Here is a 19352-nt window from a genome sequence, read left to right as displayed (position 1 = left end):
ACAGAAAACAGTAAAAGAAAGAGAATCTAAACCCAGCAAAGATCAAGGATATTCCACGTAGGAACACCTGAGTAACCTCTCAGAAGATATACAGAGAGGGAGAGAAAGGCAAAAAAAGTAAAAGTTGTGACAAATAAAATTAGTCTTATAGGGACTGGAGGTTATAGAATCTTGCAGGCAATCTCCATACCCCACAATATGATGGTTGTCAAAGAATTAGACCACAAGTCTTGCAAAATGTATACTAGAAGTCAGACTGCTTCACTATCAGGCAAAAAGTTGCAAAATTGCACCCAAGTTCTTCTTTAGTTTGAGATTCATAAACAAGATGTGTTATTGAATAGGTATTATAGAAAGAGAGCTCTGTGGAGAATTAACTTCCTAGGACTTATTTTCATCTTTGAACATGAGGACTTTTTCCCCTAATCTTGCAACACTATGCTAAATAGGTTGTTATCTCCAAGAGTGTCTCCTAATTTATTTTTTTTTTCAATGACTGTGGATGACTACTAAGAATTACTCATTATTTTTTCTACTTTATCTTGTTTAAAAGATTAAATTACTCAAAACCCCTTGTACACAGGGGTTTTCAGTCTCTCCTTCCTATAAACTGTTTCTTCATTTCATATTGAACTAGGTATTGTCTACTGCTGATGAAGGTATTGGCTTTCATTCTGTTCATTGAGGCACAATGGGACACTTGCTTCATAGCAAATTATCTGACTTCTACTGCAGAAATATTAATAATTAGTGTTGTTCCCATGTTCATATTTCCTGATTCTCTGCCAGTCCTTTTTTTGTCCTCATGTTAGGAGCACTGTCAATGCCTTGTAGGCCAAAGGTAAGACAGTCCATGAAACATTCTGGCTGTTTAGGAATGTAAGTATGTAGACATGTTTTCCTTCCTAGATGACTTCTGTTCTTCCTGTCTTGGAGATCTGGGAATGACACTGTGTACCAGCATGTGAGTTATAATACCAAATGAAGTCTCCCCTTCTCAATGGGGAGAGTGCCTGTCTTAAGAAAATCAGTCACTATAAACATAATTTGCAAGGAGTACATGCTTGGCCAAAATTAGCAGTCTTCTGTTTCAAACCAAAGTTTTGGGATGGAGTCAACTGAAAATTGTATTAGAATGCTAAATTAGCAATTTAAATCAGCAAGCCTCATGACATATTCCTGTATGCACCTATGCACCTTTCTCTGTGTGAGCTATAGTATACATTCACTTCAGTTTAAGAGTATTGTACATGGTAAAAGAATCTACTGTTTTATTTGACCATATGAGAATTAGTCTGAAGTAATTTAGAGTAATTATTACAACAGACCTTGGGGGAAAATACCCTAGAAAAATATCAATAGTGACTTACCTGGATTTCTAATCCCTCAGGGACTTTTCCGTGGTTTGAGTCAGTATGAGCAGGATTCTACAAGTCTTCAGGATATTACAGGTTGGGAGCTTCAGTCTAAAATCACAGAGTCACACAGAATGGTTGAGGTTGGAAGGGACCTTTGGAGGTCATCTGGTCCAACCCCCTGCTCAAGCAGGGCCACCTAGAGCAGGCTGCCCATGACCATGTCCAGGTGGCTTTTGAATATCTCCACAGATGGAGGCTCCATGACATCTCTGGGGAACCTGTGCAAGTGTTTGACCACCCTCACAGTGAAAAAGTTTCCTTATGCTGAGAGGGAACCTCCTGTGTTTCAGTTTGTGCCCATTGCCTCTGGTCCTGTCACTGGGCAGCACTGAAAAGAGCCTGGCTCCATCTTCTCTACTCCCTTCCTTCAGATATTTGTACACATAGGTGAAATCCCCCCTGAGCTTTATCTTCTCTAGGCTTAACAGTTCCAGCTCTCTGTCTTTCCTTGTGGGAGAAATGTTCCAATCTCTTCATCATCTTCGTGGCCCTAGAAGTTTCTTTTTTTTTCCTTTTTTCTAAAAATTTATTTATCCAGCCAGACTATTCAACACAGCATCCTTATCCCTGCAGAGCACTTCATATTTTCCTAGAAGGTATAGAAATTCTAGTAAGATGTAAGGACTGTGTCCCTTAACATGCACTTATGATTGAGTGTTTACATCTACTGGAACCGTTAGTTTTATTTGTGGAAGTGTTTGCACTGGTCTGGGTCCATGCCAGACTTCTCCCAAGATTTCTATTAGTGACTGGAGAAAATTTCCCTGAGCAACTAACGAATAAAGTCCACTTTCTGCAGTCGGTTATAAATGTGCATACTGTTAACAGGGAATGATCAAGGTACAAAGAGTTCCTTTCCAGGGCAAAGATTTGTGTCATGGTTGTTATAACACTAACCCACTCTCGGCACAGGCACTCGGTAGAAGTAGTGAATGAACAATGTAACTGCTGCCTTTGGAGCTGGGTAGTATCTGATCCCAGTTCCAAATGTATTTCAGAGTCTCTCAAGCACAGTGTTACATGCAGATCCCACATCTGCCACTTACTGGTAGGTTCCCACCTGCCTGGGGTCTGCAAATGGGGAATCTGCAAATGGCTCTGTCCTGCTGCTCCTGGCTGCTCTTTTACACCTTACTCCTGCAGCTCGCAAGCTACATTGTTTTTTCCACGCACAACTGTGGCAGTAAAGCAAAAGCTTCAGAATCCTTCAACTAAACTTGAATTATGAATGAGAGGAAATCAGTAGTTTTGAATATATTTTGCCGTTTTACTTTTGCCACTCCTTGGACTCTGACTTTGGTTCAAGTCACTAACCAGGCAGAGCTTCTGGCCTTGGGCTGCAGTCTTGATTCTTGCAATGGAGTTACCTCTCACTGGGAACAGGAGCTCCCTTTTAAAATTATCTCAGTCACCATACACTTGCATGGGGAAATTCCAGACTCTGTCCCCTCTCGCCTGACTTCGTGTAGAAAGTGACATACTAGATCATGTACTGGTAAATCTGGTTTTGTATTGTTTGAGACTTATATAATATGAATGTTCAGTTTCACATCTGTTTTGTAGGTGGAATGCAGAAAAAACTATCAGCATACACATACTAGAACAGTGGAGATGCCTCAACTAACTTTAAACCTAGCTAGCTGCAGCAAGATAGACCTCACTGAGGCCTAGTGTATCCTCTTCTTTGGCCCACTGTGAGCTCAACTCTGTTACTCTAGTATTGCATCTAAGTATTTACTATAGTGCAGTCTGCAACCTAGACATCCCACAGACTCTTCTATATTATTAAGTCCTCATTACAAATTTTGTAATCCACAATAAAGATTACCATCATTAATGTGTCTAAGACTATGGCAATACCACATCTAAACTGTTTTTGGGGGGACTCTCACAGTAGCCAATACCACATCTAAACTGGTTTTGGGGGGACTCTCACAGTAATTCAGAAGAAAAGAAGTTAGTCACTTTCTAGTTTAGGTGATTGGAGAACTAAATTTTGCAAATTGAGTTTTTCTTTTTGGCATGTTCATAATGACAAACAAGATAGTTTCTTGGTCTGAAGATTATTCCTTTTAAGATCTTTTCCACCCTGCTATACCATTTCCAAGAAGTGGATTTGTTTGTGAGCTTTAAGCCATTGCAGACTAATGTATTCTGAATATGCAGTCTCTTTTTGAGCTGTTAAGGATTAATTCTCTCAAATTACAACCATAGGTAGCAAACCAATCATAACCATTAAGCTATTATATTATCTATCATAATTCTTATTCTTATTCTGTAGACATTTCTGATAGACTAGCTTAGACTCTCCTGGAGTATATGTTCTTGTTATATGCTTTTTGGGGAAGTATTTTTCTCACTAGATGGACACCATACACAATATACCCATTCTGTAAATTCACATCAGTGTCTTCTGTTAAAAAGAGAAAACATCACCAATGAGGAACTGCTGGCATTAGAGACAGGAGGTAGGAAAAACAGCAGAAGGTTCCCTCTAATGCTCTGTGTAAACATTTCTGTCTGTGTCTGTCTATCTGGCTATCAAGTTGGCACTGAAAAGTCAGTGTGAGCTGCAGTACTTAGGTCTGTAATTAAAACACACCATTAGCCCTTATTAATTGGCCTAAATGGAGAAATGACCTGGTCATATGGATACTAATTCTGGAGTTAACTTATTTAGCCATACCATAGTAAAAGCCTTCAATGTCTTTTCAAAATGACATCAGCACTTGAACTGCTAAATCCTGTGGTGATCAGTCTAAGTTCGATTCTTAAATGTATGCTTTTTGAAAATATAAATCATCTCCTGAATTACTCAGACATTTTAAATCATTTCACTTACAGTGTCTTTAGTGGAAGTGTATTAACAAACAAGAGTAAAAATATTTTGAAATCTCACAGCTTTACTCAGTACAGATAGGAATTTTGTTTGCATGATAAAATCTAAAAAAAGAACAGGAATACATGAATAATAATGATATGCAGCTGCACTACTGAAGGTGTTTATGAAATTGTTTTGATCCATACTTTATTAGACTGATTTACTAAGCTTTCAGGTTCATAGAACATAATTGTACTGTAGCTTATACTATGTACTGTCATTCAGGAACTAATAATTCATTGGTAAGTTCCCTTCTATCTTGGAAGTCAGTAAGCTCTCTGAAACTCTGATTATCTTCATAATATTATTTCTTAATCTTTAAAGATGATGCATGGGTTTTCTTTGATCTTAGTAACAGTTTGGTGTCAACATAATGTTTTTAAGAGCAATCTTTCTTCCCAAACTAGCAAAGATCTCAATGATTGAAGTCCACTGGTATGTTTAATACACTTAAGTTGGCCAATGCTTTATTCTTTAGAGGAGACAAACATACAGCCATGTGACAAAGTGCTACTTATTCCATAGCCAGATGATCCGTATAGCATACCATTAGTAGCAATTACAAACTAAAATGAAAAGATCTTTTCATCACAGCAGAACCCCCCCCCCCAAACCTTAAGCATCTAGTCAACATCCAAAATCTGGAAGGTGATACAACTCATGTGCTGAGCACTTACAGGTTCCATGGATTCCTGCAGAAGTGGCAGGTCCCCAGCAAACTCCTAGCATCTTTACAGCTATCATCACCAATTGATTCTGTTTATCTTTTTCCTTGCAATCATAAAAAGAGAAAGTGGAATTATGGTGAATGAATTTTTCTGGTGGAAAAATGTATGTAAAGCATGGGTTTATAATTTTAAAGTGTATAGATAAATGGGACATAAGCCTTGAAGTTCAATTAGTGAGAAAAAAATATTTTTAGGCTAATTTCAGGTGGGTTTTTTTTTTCCCCAAAATGAGGTATTTGAGTGTCCATTTTCTTCTAAATTACTCCTAACACTTCAGCTGAACTCCAGTGTTTGTTAATAGGCTAAAAATGGGAACTAACATACAAATCTAGTGCAAGCAGATGCTTAGTAAAGGTAGATTTTAGCATCTAGTTTCCTGGAGGTTAATGTGGACAATGAAATAAGATTAAATGAAAGAATTTTCTTTAGTTTATTTTAATAAAGATTACAAAGAGGGACTCACATAACAGAGTTCAAATACATAAAAAGCTGCTGCACAGGGGAAAGGAATAATCAGTTCCCCTCATCCTTAGCAGGTAAAATGAGAAGTTCCAGGCTTAAATTATAGTAAGGGAGATTCAACTCTAAGACAAACTCCACAGCAGTAGAATAGTAAAGCACTGTAATAGAGAGGGAAGTGGTAGAACATGTTGTCTTCCAGCTGTGTTTTTCTGTGGTTTCCATGAGAGTTTTACCATGACTTTCATTTTGCTGCAGGACAAGAAAGTCCTGCCCAAAAACGTCACTTGAAGTGGCGGTATTTTGTCTTCCTAAACTGTGTGAAGGAATGGGACATATCACTAATTCTGGAGTCTGTGCAAAGGGTCTCTGTTGGCATCCCAAACATTACATGTTAGATGGATCTACTTAACTATTTTCCTTGTTCCAAGACAGGTGAGTTCCTCAGGATCATAGATGGCTTGCCAACACTGCATTGTCATTGCTGAAATGCATTAAGGCAGAGAGACATCTAATTTCAGTAGGGTGGAGGGGGAAATTCTTGTAGTCATAATTTCTTTAATAGATTGCCTCAAAAATACAAGGCTGTGAGAAAATTGTTTTCTTTTGTTCTGCTGTGTCTGCCTCATTCTGTTTCTTTTCCTCTGTTTTGTTTTACCCACCTATATATTTTGGACTTAACTTTGAAGTTAAGCTCCTCCTCCATAGTTCCCAGCATTTGGACTGTGCACAATAGAATCTGAGGGGTTTATTTCAGGTATCTGACGGACTGATCCAAGGTCCTTCAAAATTTGTTAATAGAGAACTGAGGAATCTGATGAATGCAACAGGAACCAGATTTGTTGTCTCTTATCTTGTTTCATGATCCTTTCTCACAAGGACAGAACACTAGTAGCATTTAGTGGCACTGAATGCTACTAGCTCTGAAGCATTCACCAGTTATTAGTCTTGGAGGTCAATTTGTCTGAATTTTCAAAAAAAGAAACTTGCTTTCCAAGTGTCATCTGACTTTCTGGTATGTTTGCTGTGTCTTCTAGTTGCTATTTTGAACCTGAGGGAAGACCCAGGTGGTCTACTTCCTTTGTTCAATGATTGGGAGTGACTATCAGGCATCCTGTATTTAACTTGTATTTGAGTCTTTTTAGAAGGGGAAAAGCTACGCTGTCCTCTCCTGCTTCTTTCTGAGCCACGTCTCTTCTCCTTTTCTGTGTCTGCAGTGGCACTCCGCTAGATTCCAGTTTTTCCTCTCTACTCCACTCTTCCCATGAGTATTACTCTCCAAGCTATTTTTTCTGTCTTTCTCTTTCTAATTCAGATATCTGAAGGTTTAGCTTCTGGTAAATTTGATTACTTGTAACCCCACACCTCTGTCTCCTTCAGTTATGCCACGGTGAGGATGTTTTTGAGTGGTGATAGGTGGCCTCACAAGCCTACCAAGCAATTTTGTGTGCCCTTAGCACCTGAAGGAGAGCTTCATGAAAAGCCTTGCTCTGTGTCTGCATGCCAAATTCATGCTGAGAAGGTGGCAAGAAGGTGGTATCATTTTGGACAACAGTGACATGCTGCTCAGAATTATTTTTCTTCCCTGTCTGATCATTTGTTTTAATATCACTGACTTGAGAAGGTGAATCTCAAAAAAACCCCATTCTTAAATATATGCATCGCAAATATTAATTCAAAGGGACTTTACATGCTACAGTGAAATCAACCCACTCTGTCTCAGACTTATTTCTTACTTCCATGGTCTTGTTTTCACATACTGCATTGCTCTTGCCAACCTTCCAGCTCTAGCTGGCCTCTCAGAGCTATCTTCCAATAATGGAAGGAAAAACAGACTTCCAGTTCAAAGCAACACATAAACTAAATTATTTGTGTGATGACCCAAATCTAGCACAAACTTAGTGTTCACAAGTTCACCCTTGAAGCTGAAAAGTGCAAGAAGTCAGGAGTATGTAAAGTTGGATGTAGGTACTGATTGTAGCAATTCATTTATACTAGAAATAAGAGCATCTTCCTATCTATTAAACAAAATTTTGTTCTTATTCTGAATGGCTCCTGTATATAGAGATAGTGTGAGGGTGAAAGAGGTTAGGCTGGCTCTTAATCCTGTCTGTACTGTATAGCCCTGTTGTGTGGAGCTCACAAACATTGTTGAGATTGTGTCTGAACTGCACTATGGGAAGGTAAACCTGTTTAAATAAGAAATACCTGCATTCATAACCTGAAGATTTACTCTATCTTTAGTGACAGTTTGTTCTTTTATTTACACTGACCCAATGTTCACCTATAACACATGTTCAGTGATACTAAAGTAAACCATAGCAATGAGTTCATCCATCCTGAGGTTCTTCACTGGGTCTTTAAAAGAGGAGTGCATCACCAACATGGTTAACCTGCTACTGAAGTGAATCGGGTAGACTCTGCAAGCTAAACTTAAGGCTGAAAATTGCAGGCTACACAGTTTGGTGTTAGGCTGTGTATAAACAGTGGGTATATAAACACACTAAAAACCCAGAAGTGTTGTATGAGGCAGACAGAGCCCATAACACACTAAAGGGGGGAGGGGGTGGATAGCATTCATTAATGTAATGATTCAGAATCCATGAATTGGGATATGGTATGTTTGAAAGAGGTGGCTGAACCAATTTTTTTAATTTGTTTATCTATTAATTTATTTATTTTTTTCTTTAAAGAACAGATGATCAGATTTATGGGGTCACAAGTACTTTGTTACTGGGGAGAGTGAAGCTGCAGTAACACAATTTAACTGTCTTGTAGATTAGCAATATATGTACCTTTTATTCTAGTGAGTAGTTCCAGTCCTTAGATGAGAAGCTAAGACATTTTTATAGATGTATCAGTGCTCTCATTGCCTCAAAAGTCTTACACTGTGCTTTGCATAGGCTAGATTTTGAGAATGCTTAGAAACATTAAGATAATCACAGCTACTTGTTTATGAAACATTGTCTCAAGAGGACAGCATATTTCAGAGGGTTTTTCCAGGTGTTCTTAAGATATTGGCTTTAATCCATAAAGCTTTCAGTTATTTGGACCATGCCTTCTCCCCTTCACTTCTACACAGTTAAGAGCATAAACAGTTGACATTAAATCCCTCTTGATTTAAAAAGGAAGACCCTCTTATCAGGGAGTTTCCTGTACGTGGGAACAGACTCTGCTACTTCACTATCTCCAGGCCACCTGCTTTGCCTATAAGTATGTGATTTTGATATTCTTCTCAGAAAGCTGAATGTCTGCCCACCCTCTCTTTCACATTCTTTGAGAGATTATAACAATACAGTATAACTGTGTGAGAGCTATTGTGGATTTATTATTGTAGTTGGTGAATATTATTATGTACCCTGTGGATAGTCAATTATATGTGGCATAGATTGTAGATTTTACATTTTGTCTGCTTTAAAAATTTCTTGAAGTGCCTAGAGCCAGGGTTAGGTGCTTAACTTGTAACTTCAAATAAATAAATACATTAAATAAATAATTGAAGCATGCAGTTTCAGATAATAAAGAGAGCTGGCTCCTGGGTAGAAAACACTGTAAGTCTTAAACCAGCAAAAGCTTTAATAGAGGAGGTGAAATAAAAGCCCCAAAGAATTTCTTCTCTGCAAAAAATAAAAAAACCCCACAACCCAAACTAATAGGATTTATGCTTGGTGAATTAGAAGCTTCATTATATATGGTACAAAACTAATTACTAGGGAGCATTTTATTTACCTCTAATTTCTATTTAATAGCCACTGCACTTGTCATTGCAGGTATGGTTACAAAAGTATGGCTACCTTCCACCAACTGACCCCCGAATGTCGGTGTTGCGCTCTGCAGAAACCATGCAATCAGCTATAGCTGCCATGCAGCAGTTCTATGGCATTAATATGACAGGAAAAGTGGACAGGAACACAATTGAGTAAGTAACCAGTACTGAACTGCTCTTGACTTTTCTGTTTCAAGCAGGGTAAAATAGAACTGGAAAAACTTTATAACACATGAAGCAGGGTGACCGGGATATCCAAATAGTGTTGCAGCTTCAGATGGGGAGTTAAAATGTTTCTCTCTCTCCTTACGTCTTTTTTTTTTTTTTTTTTTTTTTTTCATCTTTTGTATTTCATGGTAGCAGGTAGTCACCTGCCTAACTGCTGTCTGCCCTTGGGCATGTGATGTAAAGAAAATGTTTCAGTGTTAACCAAAGAAAGGGCAAAAAGGTTATCAATGTGGAAGTGGAGAAACCTATTCAAAATTGGCAAGAATACATGAAATGTTTCACAGTGGAAAGAGTCTTTTCTTACTGGAAAATCTTTAGTGTAAATTGCCTTATCCTTATTGAAAAAAATTTTAGCACGCTCCACTGGCCCATTCATTTAATGGTTTCCAGTAACAAAAGACCAAGTATGGTCATTTTAACATGCAGTAAAATTGGATTAGTTTTGCATGACCTTTGCAGTTCTGAAGTTGTGTAAGGCTGGCAGTGTCTGATTTTACTGACAGACTGAACACAGGGAAACTTTGTGAAACAGAGCTATTAAAAGGCACTTCCAAACAACTCTATACTATAACAAATTTAAAAAATGTGCCAGGAAAATATGAAAAAAAAAATAATAGTATTAGTACACAGTTAAGAAAACGTACCTGGGATTAAGAATTGAAGTGCTTGTTGTACTCATTCCAGTTAAAATGTGATAAAGATTATCTTGTGATTTTAGAAAAAGTTACTTTTCTTGAAAAGCAAACAATACCAAATAGTACTGTCACTACATATCCAACATTTACTTTATTGAAATATGTTTCTACTCTCTAAAATGCTTTTTTTGGGGGGTTGTCCTCTTTCATTTCCCATTTACCAGCCTCAACGTGATGTGTCACCTTCTGTTATTCTTTTTTGGTAAAGTAGTTGACATGAATGATTTTTCTATCATTTAGAGACTAGGGAAGAGACTACCCAAAATGCTGGCAGGATTGGAAAAATCATTTTATTCCACTGGCACATGCATTATTGCATTGAAAAGCAATAAAGCAAAGCAGATTTTAGGGCTGCCCTAAGGGGAGGTGAGTTGATCACACATCCCTCAGTTTAGGAATTTAAAGGGCCTCAGAACATGCAGTGCAATAGCAGTAAATGCCTTGTGAGAGAGTCATGCTCAAAAGTATGTTTATGATCCAATCTGCAGGGTGGAAAGGCTAGGTTCTTTATATAGCTCCAGTCGTTGATCCTTGAGTGGAGAGTGCTGCTATACCAGTCACTTGTAGCCTTTTAAAGACACATTAGTGGCAGCTTTGTAAGAGGAAATGTATTTCACTAAAAGGAAAAGAATCTGTTCACAGTTAGGAGTACAGAGAAGATAGAAAGTGGTAACCTAAGGGAAAGCGGAGGCCATCTCTTAGTTTAGAGTATCAGCTAGCCAGTTGAAAAAAAACAAAACCAAAACCAAAACCACTTCAATTGCAAAGGAAAGTGATTTATGTTTGCTAAATTGGACTTGTTGGCCAGCACGTCAGCAAGGCCGTCTTCACTTCTTCTGCAATGTAAGAGTCAAAGAAATCCACCTATGCAGCAGTCCAAAACGTTAATTTTACAATCTGGTGGATAGTCAGTCTTCCAAACCTTTTGATGCATGATTTTCTTCTACACAGAAAGAAATATTAAAGTATGGCAATTCTTAGCTACATATAACTCATGCTGGATGAATTCTGCATTTATTTACACAGTTGGAGTTGCATTAACTTGAGTCAAGTTGGGAACAGAACTGATTCTTAAAGACTTGTCACATATGCATTGGTGTTGAGAAAAAAAACACAAACTCAACAAAACTGTGGCTCAACTTATCATCAATTAACACCATTGAATATTCTTGGGACATATGACTATATAACAAAGGATAAATTTTTTTTCAGTTGTTCATTTATTGCAGTATTTTGTAAACATTTGAAATAATTTTCCCTTTCATCTACAGAGAAAGTATACATACTGTCTTTTGGCCAGCAATATGTGACAGTTTACCATTTGTTTCTCTGTGATTAATATGTTATAATCACATACGATACTGGGATTACAAAATAAAGAGAACAGCAAGAACCTCATAAAACCAATATGTTCTCAACTTGTGCATGAGGATTTACCTACTTCTCTAGCATGTCTTGAGAAGAGAATATGATGTGCCTCTTTGTCTTCAGAAGGACAAACAATTAAAAGAAGTTACACTAGTAACTTGATAAGAACCAGCTTTGGGGATATTAACAGAGAAAGAATGTCCTCCAGCCACATCACCAAAAGTCTCCTGGAAGCATTTTGTTGCTCAGAATAAATGATAATCCCTCAATGAGTGTTTTGGTATGCATAAATATGAACAGCGTTCGTCTTCCCCCTACTACTCACCATTCACTTGGTTTTGCTATATTTTTAAATTTGTTTCCTAAGTGGCTTGAAAAGCATGATGCATGCTTATTGCTGGGGATAAGGAAGAGTGAGTGGTAGAAAGAGACATCATTATAATGGCGTAAAAATATGAGAGATGTTCTGAATACGAGTATCATGACAATGGTAAACCCAATGAAAATACTGTCTGACATTTGCATGGCGTGCCACAGTATTTCCTCTGATTCATTTATATGTTACAACACACAGTCAATGATTCATTAAAAAGGAGTCTTCTGAAAATGGACACAATGTGGGCATCCTGCTCTTTCACATCCCTAAACCAAACATACTAAGTAGAAAAAGACTAGTTGTCTTAACCCCCAAAGAACAAAATATGGTGGGGCAACTGACTTGAGTTATGAGACGTTCAGTTCCCGCTCTCTCTCTACTGGAAGAGCATTACAATTTTGCTGCGTATTTTTATTTTAATATTTTCAGATTTTCTCTGAGTTAAACTGGTTTAATTCTCTTGACATATATAGCTCCTCAAGATTCAAACTAATGGAGTTAAGAGAGGAATTTGATGTGACATAGTCTACAGATAGAGTACATTAGTCACAATTAAGCCTCTTTATTGAGTACTGATAAAATACTAATTTTGAGGGTCTGCTGCATAAAAGATTTCGACAAGTTCAGAAACAGGTGAAAGAGAGGCAAAGTCATTACCAGTATGGAGCTTTTTAAAATTAAAACAAATTATTTCAAAAAATTTAATTAAACTCCAACAAGCAATCAAGAACATTGGAGACCTTGACCATATTATGTTAAAAACAGCTATATTTGGAAGAAAATAGAAATGAATGTTTTATTTGTCAATTGCCCCCCCGATGGAAGAGCATATTACACATGAAGTATTCCCAAATGTCATGAGCATTGATGATAACTACTGACAGAAGTTTTCCTCCCAGTCAGTGTGAAAACAATTCCTGTTTAAAAAAATATTTTTAACATATTAAAAAAAAAGGAAAATTTATGTGCCAGAAGTTAACATTTTGCTTCATTTCTGTGCTAGAAAATACTGAACTCCAATACTAACCATGTAATAATTTGTTTAAAATTCTGACTGCTAAATTTAGCTCAGCTAAGATCTGGGTGATAGATTTGGTGATAGTCCAACTCTTCAGCTGCAAATTGCATCTTTCCTTAAATTTTACTTGAACATAATTTCCTGAGAGCTAGTGAACCACTTGTGCAAAGGCTTACATTTGATTTAAAATGGGATTTATATTGTGTGTGAACCACAGTCACAGTCCTCATGTAAGTAGAATAAGAACATTAGTGGGCCAGACAGCATGACAACATGGAACATCCCCTGCCCATCCAAACCAAAACGTATACAAGCATAATGTTCTTGATAGGTAGATACCACTTCAAATCAATGCAAGAACAAATTGTGACTGCTTTAATTTCATAACAGTTTATTTTGGGCTGTGTTTTGTATTGCTAAAATCGGATTGTCAGTAGTTCTAGTAAGATAATACAATGTTGAATTTGGAATCCATGCTTCCTACTGTTCTTGACTTTTTGTATTAAATCTTAAGTGTAAAACATTTTATGTTAACATTATTTTCTGTAAAAGTATTGAGCCTTTGACATAACTTGAGAGATCATTTCAGTAACAGCTTTGAATTCACAAGTTGGAATATTTACACTTAGCTGCCCCTGGCTTGCCAATGAGCAAACCCTGCTATTAAAATAGGTCTCCATCAGTTAAGCTAAATAATTTAATTTTTTTTGTTGTTTTTTTTTTTTTTTTGGGGGGGGGAGGCCTAATTCAATTGATTTAAAGTCATTGCCTTTGAAACAATACAACTATAAGTGATATATTACATATTTTATACAAGACCCTGACATTTTTGTATGGTGTTTCTAACAAAATATAACAGTTAATTGTTTTTGCTTTATTCCTTGCTTCTTTCTTTTGATGTAGCGATATCACCTTAAGGTGAGAACACTGTTCTTTTGTTACATATATGCCTTTTTCTGCAATGACTGTGAGCAGTTTCAACAGCATAATTTAAATATACCCTGTCATTAAAATGCATGGTAAATGTATGCTGATCTAATATGCACTGCAAAAAAGTATTACTGACAATATGTCTAAAAGTTTTCTGAGGTCTGAGCCAATTTTAATCTCATTTGCTGAAGTGTAAATAAGATATCATTTTACTAAGAAGAACAGAACTCCCCTTTGGTCTGTAATGAAGATCTGCTTCTTTCCTTCATTTTCTTGTTTTATTAGAGCAACTGAAACTTTTCAGTAATATTTCATCCCAGAAATCACTGATATCTACTTTGTTGAACTGATACTTTTAAAAATCCAGAGGAACCTGAAGTAAAGTTGCAGGGTGTTTCAGCAAATACTGGTGCAGTAAAGTTTTATAGATTTTGCAGTATTGTCTTTGCAGACACTAGGGAAGGAAGATTGTCTTCCTTGCAAATACAAGTAATAGTCAACTGTTTTATGTGCCATGCATACTTTGTAATTATTCTGACAGAAATTAGAGCAAATCATTCTGTGTTTCTTATTTGGAACAGATAACAATGAACTCAGTGTCTTCAGTTCAGGCAAATTCATAAGTTTTGTCTTCCCCACTTGTACGACTTGATGGATGTGTCACCCATCAAAGTTTTTGCAGGCACTTCTATAGTGTTTATCAGCGCAATTGGGGTGCAGTGACATCTTGGTACTACCACTAAAATTCTATATTTTCCCCCAGGCTGGTGAGCTTAACTCCTACTTACGCATTTAAACAATAGCTTGCTACATATCCATAGATACAGCATATATGAAGTGTTTGTTATAAGTATGGCTATACTGTAAAACCTCTTCACATAGATTTATGAAAATGAGTGTGGCTGATTTTGACTACATTAGCCCATCTCTAAAAATTCACTCAGTATGCTATATGGTTTGACTTGTATTAATAGGTTTAAAACTTACAATGCATATCTCATTCCTTGAGTACAGAACTGAAAAATCAATTATTTCATTAGATTATGTAGTTTTTTATACACACGCACTCTACTCCTTTGTACTGCAAATATTCCATGGGTTCTTTTTGACAAAACAAGATTGTTTTCTTCATTTTGCATATATTGAACTATGGATGTCTACTGGAAAAGATGAAAGATGGTTGGCTGGTTATTTTTTTGAGATTTGTTAACCTACACTTGTTTTAAAAGTAGTCTGCGTTCTGAGATGACATTTCAAATGACTTTTCTGTCATCCAGTCATACATACATGCAGCTGCTGTTTGTATATTTATTTATGAAACAATACTTAAATGCCAGTTTTATGGTCAGAAGTTCATTCATGCAAGCCTGAATATAGGGTATGACTACTCTTGTGGTAAATACCATCGGAAAACTACAGCTTTTACATCAGTAATTATTTGGCATGATAGAAATAAAGTCAAATGAACTGGAAAGTAACAGAGGAGATTTGTCTTTTATTTATGCAGTGAATGTCTTTAATCTTGCTATCTTCCTGATGGTAAAGTATTCTGCTGAATATCTCATATAATATAGTAACTTCAGCTGAGTTTTGTTCACTTTTACTCAAACTAAATAATCCCTTACGCTGTAAGTGAGGAACACTTCAATGATACTGCTGTTGAACTCATGCTTTTGAATTGGGTATCTTCCTAATTTTGACATATTTGGAATGCTGACAAATGTGAAGTTTCTGAAATATTGGAAAACATTGAAATATTGAAGGCCACTGTAAAAATCAAACACTTTTGTGGAAATCCTGGTGCTGCTGGAATGGTCATTTTTGTTGTTTGTGATTTAGACCTTTTCAGCTTGATTTTGTGCAGAGCATTAAATATTCTTAAGCAGAATTCGTGAGTTAAATATCTCCACTAGGAGCTTACAGTTGCAATGAGATACTGTTCATTGTGTGGAAAGAGAGTAAGATAGAAGAACTTAATAGTATCATAAAGTTAGCAGTTTCAGTATCTTGAATTAAAAAAAAAAAATTCTGGCAGTTGACTTTTTGATTAAAGGCTTGTTTAAATATCATGACAATGAGACAAAAGAGAAGGATGACAGAATACAAAAAATAATTTAGGAACTAGTGATTTAACGAATCTTTGTGTATATACTTTAGCTTCACCTTCAGCAAGCAAGCTAGTAATACAGATCATAATTACTTTGAATGAATGTAACTTAAAAAAAGTAGGATTTTTTTATTAGTTGGGTGCAGTAGTAATGATTTTTCTTTCATGTTGCTTCAACTATGTGGTGCTGTTTCTTGCAGCTGGATGAAGAAGCCTCGATGTGGTGTGCCTGACCAAACAAGAGGTAGCTCCAAATTTAACATTCGTCGGAAACGCTACGCGTTAACAGGACAGAAATGGCAACACAAACATATCACTTACAGGTACCACAGATATTCATATAGATATATAAATGTCACTAGTACTGCTGACTCTTAATTTAAAGTAAATATAAAATTCTGAAATATTTTTCAGTATCTTGAGAAGTTTATTATTAATATGTGGTATAAAAATGCTGATTTGGATACCTCTTGGATAAGTATGTATGTGCTACATAAGAACCAAATTATTTTCTCGGATTAAAATTGCATGCATATAGTAACCAGTAAATTCTCTGAAGCTTTCAGCATCAATTTAACTCCCAATATATCTTTAACCTTACCTTTCAACCCTCTTGGCAACTTCTCAGGGAATATTGCTCTGAAACTGAAATCTGTAGTGAAACTCAGATCTCTAATTTAAGTATGTAAAATAGGTTATTGAAGGGAGTGAGTCTCTGCAAAACGTAGGTGCCTACAGGTCTGTTCTAAGTACAAATGAATTTGATTATAATTTGGTGAGTCACTGACCCAACAATTTCCAGCCTACATGATGATGGGCACAGGGTTGTGTGCAGGGGGGTACATCTGTATAGCTCTTGAGTCTGACATGTAGTTTACAGAGTATGTTGCCTACTGTCAGAACTGATCTTTGCAGGGGAAGGTAGATGCAAACCGTGTACTTGCTAGACCCCTGTCAACCAAAGAGTGTCATGTATGTAATATAAAATCTATAATTTGTCAGCAAACTAAGGATTCCTATACAGCCTGTTTGAAAATGTACACAGCCTCATTGGGATACCTGTAATATATAACAAGGGTAAGTTCTGAGGGGTAACATAGTTTTCAAATTCATTAACTGATGTTATTATTCATGAACCCATATAAGATTACATGTTAAGTTCATAAACTCTAATGGTCATATAGATTGTTCTTCATACCACAGTGAAGAGGTAATTTTATTAGTAACTCTGTGTCAATACTATGGCTTATGTGTGAATTGGAGAATTCTGTTTTAAGACATTACACACTGATGTAACTTCAAGCAAGAGAGAAATGACTGCCTTGAGATTAGTATGTTGCATTTGCTGGAGTCCTTTATTGTTAATGTAAATGTAATACGTAGCTGGTTAGGATAAGAATGCCCACTTACAGCACTCTACATTTATCTGCATTTTAAAATTTAAATGTAGTGTGTGCACACGTATGGCAAGGCATGTATGGTCACCTACAAATATGTGTGGTTTTCTATCCCTCTGATTTGTACAGGGTCTGATTCTCCATTTCATTGCAGGATTTTTTACAACAGTCTAAATCCTGCCACTTGTATATCTTCTGTACTGTCACCCAAGGCATTAATCATAATAACAAACAAGGGTGCCCAGTATTAAACTATGTGGCAACTATCTAGTAATCTTTCTCACTTTGAAGAATTTATAGCAATTCTTTACCTCCTGCCTTCCCTCTTGTAAAATGTTCACTTTCTCACTTTGACAAGACCTCTAGTCAACCAAAGCTTTGAAGTGAATAAGCCTATAATATATTTTGTTGTGAATTACAGACCAAAAGACATTTAAAGTAGAAACCCCAAATTTTAGTAGAATAAAAAATACAATATTAATCTTTCTGAATTAAAAAAATAACTCAAAGCAAATAAGGGCAACAAAAAAGGAAATAAAATTCTTTACACGCTTCTCCTCACCTGCTTTGTTCTTCCCAGCAATTCCCTTCTTACAGGCTTAATACCAGTTAACTGAATGACATTTTAAGTTGCTTTGTTCCCTAAACTTTTGATCATATCTCTAGCATCACTTGTCTGCTCCATTTTTCTCAGTGCTACGTCTCAGTCTCTTTATAACCTGCAGGTTTCCGGCTGCATTCTGTGTCTTCCTGGCCAGTTGAACCCTGTAGTCTGAAGTGTGCCTGCTAAGCAAGCTCAGTAATTCCTCCAATGAAAGAGTGATTTCTCCCTCATTTCAGTGTCTGCTACCTCCTCCACTTTTCTGGAAAGCAAAACCAAAACCCTACAAAACCCACCCTCATCCAAGCCCCACCCTGCCCCAGCCCCAAACAGAAGCACGTAATAAACAATAAATAAGATGCCATCCATCACAGTTATCTTATCGTAGGACTGCACTCACCAGCTTTTCTGAACAGGAAGGGTAATAGTAAAAAAAAAAGTGTTTTGTGGACATACCCATTATGTTAAAAAGAGACCATCAGATGAGCAGAACATGGACCTTAACAGCAGTTAATGGGTTTTCCTAAAATATTTGGTGATTATTTTTTGCCAAGGATTTTGGAGTAGAGTAAGGCAAGCTTTTCAAATTTGCTCCTTTGTTGCTTATTTCAAGAAAATATTTAGTATAATACTGTAAATGTATAAACTCTTGTTTGAATCTGTGACATACACAGATGTAGGGTTCTTCTTTCTATGCATGACTGTCGAATAGGTGCAATACCAGGGCTGAGGGGAGCCCTTTGAAAGATACCAAAAGCTACATTTACCACTTACTATCTGTCTGGCTACTTGGTCTTAGAATATATCCTCAGATGCTCTATTTAAATGAAACAATTATAACTTCAAGCAAAACATCAAGAATTTATTAATGGAAAAATAGAATTGAGATCACATATAAATGCATTTTAAATTGTATCTACTTATGTTTTTACTCTAGCATTTTTTGTCTGTCACTCATTTTTTCCCCAAGAATTTCTCCTGGCACCTGTTAAATTTAAATTAATTAATGTTGTTCAGAATATATTTCCTCTTTGATTGTCCCTGTAATCATGGGTAAAAGGATCAAAACAGATACATGTGACATAATATTTTTTCTACATTTCCATATTTTCAATTTGTACTTTTTGAAGCTGAAACACTACCCCGAAATTTCAAGATGGAGCTACAGAGAAGCAACTTACTATTATAATTTACATTAATTATGTCCTTTTTGGTGACATATTACATTTTGGATTTAGGTGATAATTACTCTTAGAAAACAATATGTCTGCAGAGAGTATCAAAATGCAGATTTCCAATATTGGGAACATCAGCATGGACTGGGCATTGTGCTGCATTAATTATACTTTCTCTCCCTCAGGGAATCCAGCTTTCTGCTTA

The 19352-nt window shown here is 36.4% G+C and overlaps 1 protein-coding gene across 3 annotated transcripts in view; it reads left to right on the top strand.

Annotated features, from left to right (window-relative positions):
* Nucleotides 1-19352, top strand: part of MMP16 (matrix metallopeptidase 16) — a 181037-nt gene that overhangs the window by 80600 nt on the left and 81085 nt on the right. For 2 of the 3 annotated variants that reach the window (XM_049819192.1, XM_049819181.1), the window contains 2 exons: nt 9257-9405; nt 16175-16297. In XM_049819192.1, coding sequence (XP_049675149.1) covers nt 9257-9405; nt 16175-16297 — 272 coding nt within the window. The remainder of the gene's footprint in view (nt 1-9256; nt 9406-16174; nt 16298-19352) is intronic. The other variant, XM_049819203.1, reaches the window with a different exon arrangement.

The sequence above is a fragment of the Accipiter gentilis genome, chromosome 2 (assembly GCF_929443795.1).
Source record: "Accipiter gentilis chromosome 2, bAccGen1.1, whole genome shotgun sequence".
NCBI lineage: Eukaryota > Metazoa > Chordata > Aves > Accipitriformes > Accipitridae > Astur > Astur gentilis.
This window is presented reverse-complemented; position numbering and strand designations above follow the sequence as displayed.